The 10,752-nt window shown below is 44.5% G+C and overlaps 1 protein-coding gene across 15 annotated transcripts in view; it reads right to left on the bottom strand.

The window, feature by feature from the left end:
- LOC110500890 (calcium/calmodulin-dependent protein kinase type II delta 1 chain) overlaps nucleotides 1-10,423 on the bottom strand; it is a 93,697-nt gene extending 83,274 nt beyond the window's left edge. For 6 of the 15 annotated variants that reach the window (XM_036958208.1, XM_036958206.1, XM_036958203.1 and 3 more), the window contains exons 1-2: nucleotides 9,836-10,420; nucleotides 6,503-6,597 (exon numbers count right to left, since the gene is read on the bottom strand). In XM_036958208.1, coding sequence (XP_036814103.1) covers nucleotides 6,503-6,597; nucleotides 9,836-9,897 — 157 coding nt within the window. In that variant the 5' untranslated portion in view covers nucleotides 9,898-10,420. Of the gene's footprint in view, nucleotides 1-6,502; nucleotides 6,598-9,835 lie in introns of all 15 variants that reach the window. The other 9 variants (XM_036958204.1, XM_036958202.1, XM_036958197.1 and 6 more) reach the window with 6 other exon arrangements.
- Nucleotides 10,424-10,752: the final 329 nt, after the last annotated feature.

Raw genomic sequence — 10,752 nt, forward strand, 5'->3', positions numbered from 1 at the left:
ATACAGCGTTTGTGTGTGTGTGTGTGTGTGTTCGTATTGGTGTGTGTTTGCACAAATGCAAATCAAAACATCTTACACATGGTACGAGCTGAATTATTTTGCATTCATTCATGAACTGAAAATCCCTCCTCCCAAGTCCCTTCTGAATCAACTTTGATTTTCAGCTGGTTTTTTCTGTATATTATATGAGTGCTGCTACACCTGGCTATGCTATAGTGAAACGTTGGCAGAGCTAGCTACCGCTCCTGGGGGAGTTCACGTCAGGTCTGAAAATAAACCGAGCACACACAGAACATTTTGACGCAAACAGGGCTGTTTTAGTCAACTGGAAAATGAGCTTGGAAACAGGCAAAGGAGAGAAAAGAGCAGAACTGTTTTGTTTTTTTAAATCCCTCGCTTGCCCTGACACATGATCAGTCAGTTTGTTTTAGTATTAGCGGTGATGGGATAGAGTATATCTGATAGACTGTTGTGTTTAGGGCTGGGAAACAAGCGCTTGTGTGTGTATTGAGTGGTGTATAATCCATCACGGTTGTCATTCACAAGGAGAAGAGACACTGTAACTAATTCATATTGATGACGGTTCCCTCTTTAGATTCAAGCGATCGATAACTTATCCATCCCCTTGGCGACAAACAAAGCATTTCATGGTTTTATCTAAATGACTTCAAAAAATATATATATATATTTAAGACAAAACATATGGATTTCATGACAAACAAAGACAGATGCATATGGTATTTCCTGAAAGCACAGGAGACTGCGGTTGAAACCCTTCCTAGAGACGCCAGCCCAGTGGTGAGACCAGATTCCATCTCTGGGATTTTCAAATGGGTCAAATAAAAACAGGTGTAAGACCTGAGTGAAATGCTTACTTACAAGCCATTAACCAACAATGCAGTTTTCAGAAAATACAAAAAAGAAATAAGAATAACAAATAATTAAAGAGCAGCAGTGAATAACAAATAGTAGGGCTATATACAGGGAGACCAGTACAGAGTCAATGTGCGATGGAACTGGTGTCGAGGTAATTGAGATAATTATGTACATGCAGATAGGGTTGTTAAAGTGGCTATGCATAGATAATAACAGAGGGTAGTAGCAGCGTGAGAGGGGGCGGGGGGGGGTTGCACAAATAGTCTGGGTAGCTATTTGATTAGCTGTTCAGGAATCTTATGGCTTGGGGGTAGAAGCTGTTTAGAAGCCTGTTGGACCTAGACTTGGTTCTCCGGTAGCACTTGCCATGCAGTAGCAGAGAGAACAGTCTATGACGAGGGTGGCTGGAGTCTTTGACAATTTTTAGGGCCTTCCTCTGACACAGCCTGGTTTAGAGGTCCTGGATGGCAGGAAGCTTGGCCCCAATGATGTACTGGGCTGTACGCACTAGCCTCTGTAGTGCCTTGCAGTTGGAGGCCAAGCAGTTGCCATACCAGGTAGTGATGCAACCTGTCAGGATGCTCTCGATGGTGCAGCTGTAGAACCTTGAGGATCTGAGGACCCATGACAAATCTTTTCAGTATCCTGGGGGGGAAATAGGTTGTCGTGCCCTCTTCACGACTGTCTTGGTGTGCTTGGACCATGTTAGTTTGTTGGTGATGTGGACGCCAAGGAACTTGAAGCTCTCAACCTGCTCCACTACAACCCCGTCAATGAGAATGGGGGCATGCTCGGTCCTCCTTTTCCTGTAGTCCACAATCATCTCCTTTGTCTTGATCACGTTGAGGGAGAGGTTGTTGTCCTGGCACCACACAGCCAGGTCTCTGATCTCCTCCCTATAGGCTGTCTCATCGTTGTCAGTGATCAGTCCGACAACTGTTGTGTCATCAGCAAACTTAATGATGGTATTGGAGTTGTGTCTGGCTGTGTAATCATGAGTGAACAGGGAGTACAGGAGGGGACTGAGTACGCACCCCTGAGGGGACCCCATGTTGAGGATCAGCATGGCGGATGTGTTGTTACCTACCCTTACCACCTGGGGGCGGCCCGTCAGGAAGTCTAGGATCCAGTTGCAGAGGGATGTGTTTAGTCCCAGGATCCTTAGCTTAATGATGAGATTTGAGGGCACTATGCTGTTGAACGCTGAGCTGTAGTCAATGAATAGCATTCTCACATAGGTGTTCCTTTTGTCCTGGTGTGAAAGGGCAGTGTGGAGTGCAATAGAGATTCTTATGTTTGTTTTAGCAATTTCCCTTCGACACGCCGGCTAATAACATGTTCTGATGCACATGTGGCCAAGGCGTAGTGAGTGTGACTTCCTGTCGTCATGTATCGTTCATGCTGTTCTGGTCTCTTCCCCCACAACTGTTCTTGTCACCGTTTGGCAGAAATGGAATGAAAATAACAAGAACCTGGACTATATTTAGTGATTCGTCGATGCGACCCAATTCAAGCTACAAATAAATATATTTGATTGATTGATTGATTGATTTGGTCATTAATTGAACATTGTGCAGCCAAATATAAAAATAGCTTTGCTAAGGATCTATGAATATTTAGCTCATTCTGATAGTTCATCACTGACAGACACCATCTCCCTCGATCCAGCTCTTCCTCCTCTCCCTCCCTCCCTCCCTCGGTTTCTGTTGTTTAAATGAGATATTTTTAGCCTGCCCGTGAAACGCTCAGTCGGGGGGGGGACGACGGGGGACGACGACGACTGCCAATACACACACGTACTCCTAACGCCATACCAATCGTTACATCTTTTCATTCCTCTGGTGTTCTAGAACTGCTCGGGGAATGCTCCAGCTTAGTAAAATATCCAGTGTGCTGATTGGCTCTGTCATGTAAAGCATTGAACTTCAGACACACACTATTCCGCAAGATGAGGGCTAAATGGACTGAGGGCTTTGCTCTTACACAAATACAGATTTACAGGAAATAAAACTAAAAACACGAAACACTGTTCAAACCCCCCCCCCCCCCGTCCGTCCGTGAGTGTGAGCAGAAGAGGAGAGAAGAAGAAGAGAGCGAGAGAGATGGAGAAAAAGAGAGATACTTAAATACCTCACAGGAGGTATACATGGAACGGAGTGAGAGAAAAAAAATCCCTCACACCTTGGGGAACATTACAGCACAGTGAGTGCCCCAGATCCCCATATTAGACAGAGCTTTGGGGTGATTGAGTCATCTGTATTCATGCTGGTGTGAACATTCCCAGACACCAAGGTCAGCCATATTGGTCAGGCCAGGGTGACTTTTATTTATGGTGGTGCGCGTGTGGAGAGGGGGTTCTCAGTCTGTCCTTAACCCGACGCTGGGCCAATTGTGCGCAGCCCTATGGGACTCCCAATCACGGCCGGTTGTGGTACAGCCTGGAATCGAACCAAGGTCTGTAGTGACACCTCTAGCGCAGACGCAGTGCCTTAGACCGCTGCGCCCCTTGGGAGCCCCCAATTAACCCATAATGTCTGTGTGGGTCTACACCCCTCTCATTAGCAGACAATGAGCCTGACAGAGCCTGGTAGGATAGCCACAACTTTATGACATTCAGTTGGCTTCAAAAACACATCCTTCCTCATCTAACCACAAAGCAAGAGGCACAAAAACCTATACATGCTAAATGCTAACCAATTTATAGAAGGGGGAAGTCACCAAAGAAGAAGTGCAACAAGTCAAAAACACTCCCAAAGCCCATGCATTGACATAAGTGTGTGAGGAGATAGGTCTGCACCTTCAACACACCTCCACACGGCGAGCCAAAAGGAGTGTGGGTTACCAGGGAGGGTCTATTCCCTAAGGAGTCCCACTATCGCACGAGACTCTGAATTTAGCCTCCCGTCTATCAGAAGTCACACGACCCACTTTGGGAATCCCCAGCGCAAAGAGTAACCTTGAATGTCCGAACTGTAACTCCTTCCCTCAAACATAAAGTAAGACGGCTGTTATTAGATCAGTGCCCTGCTCGTGGTGGACACAGAGAAAGGAACACACACACATATAGGGACAGACTGATTTGCTAACACATGATCTAACTAAGTCAATACAGAGCAGTGAATCAAAAACCAATCCACTGTCTACATCTCTGTGCTTTGATAAGGCTTAAATAACACCCTATAGGGGTATAGATAAAGATCACCCAATTGACAACAATCTACAGGTTGGCAGAAGTATATCACCCTGCATCCCACAGCTGGGATGTAATACCCCCCCCCCCCCCCCCCCCCCCCCCCCCCCCCCCCCCCGTGTCATAGCTAAATTCCCAACCTGGCCCCATTCCATCATGGCCACCTAATAATTAATCTCATTCCTAATTGGGAAAATCCTGTATCACTCCTCACCTCGATAGATGATATGAGGTTGAGCGTGTGGTGAGCGTCCAGGCACAAAAATGTTTGCTGTGCATTGTGGGTGCTACACATTGCTAGTGGATGAGGTGAGTTTAAGGGGTTGGGTGAAATGCAGAAGACACATTTCGGTTGAATGCATTCAGTTGAGCAACTGACTAGGTATCCCCCTTTCTACTTACTATGTTCCTCCAGTCCTGCCCCTGGTATCTGACTGACACACAGACCTGGGGTTTCCCTCCTCCAAGGTCACCTTCAGCTGAGGAAGGGAGAGATCTCTCTGCTAGCACTATTCTTTCCTATCTCTCCTCCTCATCTCGCCCCACTCGCTTTATCTCTTAAATTCATTCCATTTCTGTCTTTCACAAATTCTTGCACATCAACTCACTTTCCCCTCACCCATCTCTCCTCCCATTCCAATTTATTTCACTCCCTCTATCTCCCCGCTCTTTTTGCCTCTTTCATCTTCTCTCGGGTAGGGGCCGGGCGTGGCTCAGTGGAGCCAATCAGTCAAGCCAATCCTAGAATGGGATCAATCATGGAAAAAAAACACCAATACACTTTCTCAACCCTCTCTGGGCCACCCTCTATTCAACACCTCAGCAATCTAATCTCTCTTTACTCTCTGTACCATAAAGGGGATTGTGTAAGGAATTGGGTACAGCTTCCTCTCTCCAGCTATATTCTCTATCCAGTTATTCATGTTCTGTTCTAGACTTAGCTCCTGTCTGTGATACAATTACAATCCCTTCCTTTAGTCCTAATCATCCCTCCCTCCCTCCCTCCCGTCATCTAACCCCAATCATCCCTCCCTCCCGTCATTTAGTCCTAATCATCCCTCCCTCCCGTCATTTAGTCCTAATCATCCCTCCCTCCCGTCATTTAGTCCTAATCATCCCTCCCTCCCGTCATTTAGTCCTAATCATCCCTCCCTCCCGTCATTTAGTCCTAATCATCCCTCCCTCCTGTCATTTAGTCCTAATCATCCCTCCCTCCTGTCTCTTCGTCCTTACTTGTCTGTGTGTGTGTGTGTGTGTCTGTCCGTCAGCAGCCCATTAAGGTTTCTGGAGGGATAATCAGCAGCGCCATACAGACAACGGGAGCCCCGGCCCACGCACCAACCCAACCCGCTCCCCACAGCTGCCTCAGAAAGAAGGAGAGAGAATAAGGGGAAAAAAACAGACACAAGCTACTTCCTGGACAGGCAGTCCAGTCTACAAAAGCAAGACTTTGTATAGTAGCACCAGGATATAGACCCAAAGGTCTTGAAGAATGCATTATTTTTACTACTTATCCCTTCAGTTACCCCATAGTGGCTGTGGTTGTGACACAGAAGACTACACTGTGACTCATGTCAGAAGTCAAAGCAGGTTAACTGATACCAGTATGAGAGTCATAACCTTGCTTGGTGTTTTCATCCCTCACCACAAGGGGCACTAATGCTATAAAATGAAAGAAGAACTGTAAAGACAGTTGGACATAACCCTGAGCGAGACTTCCCCAGACGTGGTTTGCCTTACCACATCCAATTACAGAAATGACTCATGTTCATACAGCTACGACTGTACATTGTCCACTAAAAAAGTAAGCAGGAGTGAAATGTGGGGAAGTTGGAGGGCAGGTCACTTGGTTAAAAAGTGCTTGAAGTCCAAAAATCAAGGAAATGTTGGGGAGATTTTTCCTGTCATTGACTGGTAGACTAAGACATGTGACTGCTCAACATTGCAACACAAACCAGAACCACATTCAGCATTCCTCTGGGTAACGTCATTTTATCTGCTATTTACTGACAATTATGTGATGATAATGGGTGCTTCTCTACAACTGCATCACAGGAGGTTGGTGGCACCTTAATTGGGGAGGACGGGCATGTGGTAATGGCTGGAGCGGAATGGTATCAAATACATCAAACACGGGGTTTCCATGGTTTCTATGTGTTTGATACCATTCACTCCGTTCCAGACATTATTATGAGCCGTCCTCCCCTCAGCAGCCTCCTGTGAACTGCATACTAATGTAATTGCCATATTACCATGTAATGCGAAGAAAAACGGCAGGTAAAAAAAAAAAAAAAAAAAAAAAAAAAAAAAAAAAAAACTTACAACCATCCCCTTTTTGTTTCTCACTAAAAAACTTTTGACAGGGAGCTTTGGGGTATTCAGTCGTTTTCAACAACAACTGCCAAGACATGGTAAAGACATGGTAAAGACACCTACCCCGAGCAGATAGCTTCTTAGTGTTGATGATTTTGGCAGCATACTCCTGTCCGCTGGAGATCCTCATACATCTTTTCACTATGGAGAAAGCTCCCCTTTAGGACACACAAAGACGGTGATGAGTAGACGATCAAACTGACATGGAGAGCAATAGTGATGGCGTCTTTGTGTCGGCACTAATTTCGCCCATGGTTCGTTTTTGGAAGGTTTTTGAACAAATGCCGAAAATAAGGTCTGGTAAACACAGGCTTTGGAGATGTTATACATTTTGTTCCATCGAAAAACCCTTTCCTTTCTCTATAGAGTGGTGAGGAGGAATCTACCGTGTCTGGAAGGGACTTCACCATACATTTTCTGGATTCATGTGCACCCAGCTATATCATCTCCCAGATTTGTTTTCCCTGACTAAATTTGCTGGCTAGTTGAACTATGCTAATTTTTGTCCACATTGCCAAACTTCATAAATACTGCACCCTCAACTTCAAAACTCCTTTTCTAATTATACAATCACATAACTAATACATTTGCTTTGTATTATGTATTGTTTTGTTGAATAGTCATGACTGGTTCGAGCTCGTAAGACAACAGTGGCGAATTTTATAATTTCCGGGTTTTAGGACTGCAAGCTATATATGGCAAGATAGCGAGCTCTGTTAAGCGCTAGCTTGTAGTCCTAACACTCAGAAATAAGACATGTCAGGTTTGTTCAGCCATTCCTAATGAATAGGGAATGAATAGGGTTTTGGAATAAACGCCAAAAATAAGGTCAGAGGTTAACACAGGCTTAGGAGATCTCATACTTTCTGTTCTATGAGATAATATCAGTTAGTTAACATGACCTTTATGAATTATGAAGTCTTTATGTGCTTTTTATCATTACATCAATTCTTCAACATTCACAAAAAGTGTCGTTACCCAAGAAGGCAAAGGTAACTGAACTAAATGACTATCGCCCCATGGCACTCACTTACAGTGCCTTGCGAAAGTATTCGGCCCCCTTGAACTGTGCGACCTTTTGCCACATTTCAGGCTTCAAACATAAAGATATAAAACTGTATTTTTTTGTGAAGAAACAACAAGTGGGACACAATCATGAAGTGGAACGACATTTATTGGATATTTCAAACTTTTTTAACAAATCAAAAACTGAAAAATTGGGCGTGCTGGGGCCCCACAAGGGTGTGTGCGCAGACCCCTCCTGTACTCCCTGTTCCCCCATGACTGCATGGCCATGCACGCCTCCAACTCAAATCATCAAGTTTGCAGACAACAACAGTAGTAGGCTTGATTACCAACAACAAGACAGCCTACAGGGTGAGGGCGAGGTGAGGGTGAGGGCAGTCGGTGTGGTGTCAGGAAAACAACCTCTCACTCAACGTCAACAAAAGGAGACGATCAAGGACTTAAGGAAACAGCAGAGGGAGCACCCCCCTATCCACATTGACGGGACAGCAGTGGAGAAGGTGGAAAGTTAAGTTCCCCAGTGTACACATCACAGACAAACTGAAATGGTCCATCCACACAAACAGTGTGGTTAAGAAGGCGCAACAGTGCCTCTTCAACCTCAGGAGGCTGAAGAAATGTGCCTTGTCACCTAAAACCCTCAAACTTTTACAGATGTACAATTGAGAGCATCCTGTCGGGCTGTATGACCGCCTGGTATGGCTACTGCACCACCCACAACCGCAGGGCTCTCCAGAGGGTGGTGCAGTCTGCACAACGCATCACCGGGGGCAAACTACCTGCCCTCCAGGACACCTACACCACCCGATGTCACAGGAAGGATAAAAAGATCATCAAGGACAACAACCACCGAGCCACTGCCTGTTCACCCCGCTACCATCCAGAAGGCGAGGACAGTGCAGGTGCATCAAAGCCGGGACCTTAAGCTGAAAAACAGCTTCTATCGCAAGGCCATCAGACTGTTAAATAGCCATCCCTAGCACATCCCTGCCTACACACAGACTTGAAATCATTGGGCACTTTAATACATGGATCACTAGTCACTTTAAAATGTTTACATTTCGTGCATTATTCATCTCATATGTATATACTGTATTTCATACCATCTTGCCTATGCCGCTCTGTCATTGCTCATCTATATATTCATATTCCATCCCTTTAGATGTGTGTATTAGATAGTTGTTGTGGAATTGTTAGATTACATGTTAGATATTGCTGCGTTGCAATAACATCTGTTAACCATGTGCATGTGACCAATACAATTTTATTTGAAGATTATTATTGAACAAAATGTATAAAATCTCCTTAGCCTGTGTTTGCCACAGATCTTATTTTCTGTGTTTATCCTAAAATGCCTTTTATTTTCCCCATAGGCTTTGTCCAACGAACCATGTATTTGACCTGATGCATAAAACTCCAAAGAAATAGGGATATACTGAAAATATGCATCTATATTTCGTTTATTTGCGTCAGTGGTGTACACAATAATTCAAGTTTTAGTAGTGAAACTCAGATGGAGATGGCTGTGAGAGGCCATGCTCGGTGGACCACTGTGGAGAGTAGGCCTAGGCTAGAAGATGCAACCTCACGCTGGAAAAAGCACTGAAGACCGCGTAAGTGCAAGTGACCTAATTGTCCCCAACCCCGCAAAGCCGCCCGTGCTTTGCTGGTAAAGTAGGGCAAGCTACAGTCAGTAATGTCAAGGGATTCTTCTCAGTCACCCAGGGTTAGCGCTGCTTTTAAAAACATTTAACGCGATAACCTTTCGCTCTGCCATGCTTTAAAACCCATCACTCATATCGATGCGTTTACATTGTTGCTAAAACTATGGCATTTATTATTTTGTTTATGGTTATAAATAGACCCAATGAAACCATGTCGGAATGGGCATGTGCGCTGGCCGCTTGGCAATAGCAATCAGTGGATCAATAAGTCACATTTATGTCAATTTCATTTTGCTGTGAGCAAGGAATGACATCACAGCTGGGAAAACAAGGGATTTCTCCATAAATTTAGACACTACCATTTACGACAGCTCACCACTAGGAAATTACCGCCCCAATACAGTTGTTGTTCCACTAAAAGGGCGGTGACTTGTTAGACGAAAATGTCAAGAGCGATTGAAATACTACGTAAACATTCAGTAAAGATATCAAAACAAACGCAACGACGGTTTTGGAAAGAAAAGTTAGGAAATATACATTTTGAAGACCAAACGTACGGTTTGAATACAACGGGTACGGTTTCTGTGCACCACACACAGGTAACAGGTAATCAAGAATAACCACCCGTTTAGAGCACCAGTAGCTAAACATAATCCAATGCAGATATGTATTGGAGAGAAATAACAAAAACATTGAAAATACTTACTTTCCCAGCTCTTCGTAGAGATTAAACTCGTCGGTAAATCTGGTACAGGTTGTCAAAGCCATGGCAAACGACGCGTGCAGAGGAGAGGGAAGACTGTCTCTTTCGGTCGGGACTTTAAACCTCAGTCTCCAACGTTTCAAAGTGATACTTGTCTCCTCCGAAACGATAAAACAAAATAACAGAATAAAAATGAACTGCAAATCTTCTTTTTACTTTTCCTGGTCAGTTTCCGAATCCAGGAATTGTTCTTGGCACGGAGTTCACGGGTTATCAAGTACGTCGATACTCTGGGTCGCGTTCCCCTGCGCAGAAGTTACATGAATTAACCAATGGTTGCGTTTGACATCATCGACTGGGTCATCGACTAGCAGATGACTATTACATATGATGTGGTTAGTTAAAGTTAAAATACCTATCCAGACGTTGTAAGGTTTGGCATACGTCAGCAACGCTTGGGCAGAGGAACGCGTCCCTTCTATTATCTGTGCCTGCCTACACTTCGCTTTGAGTGCGATACTTTTTCTATCGAGCGCTTCCTGATTTTGAAAACTGTGGAGTACAACGTCTCCCCCTAGTTGTAACCACGGACCCTTTACAGTCAATGTCACGGACCCTCACTGTGAAGAGGCCAACATTTATCAACGACTGTAGCCCAGGGATCATCAACAAAATTCAGCCGCGGGCCTATTTTTCTTGAGTGGATGGTCAGGGGTCGGAACATAATTACAAATAATTTGTAGACTGCAAATTGGCCTCATGAAGCCCAAACGGATATAATATTTAACTAAAACAATAATTTCAGACCTTACTGCCTTCTATATGATCACATATCTCTTAAGTGTGGGAATACTTTGGAACATAGTGTTTCCCAAATTAAAATCATCACTTGGAGCTGATTTGCTGGTGTTTTAGTATTT

This window comes from Oncorhynchus mykiss, chromosome 21 (assembly GCF_013265735.2).
Source record: "Oncorhynchus mykiss isolate Arlee chromosome 21, USDA_OmykA_1.1, whole genome shotgun sequence".
NCBI classification, from domain to species: Eukaryota; Metazoa; Chordata; class Actinopteri; order Salmoniformes; family Salmonidae; genus Oncorhynchus; species Oncorhynchus mykiss.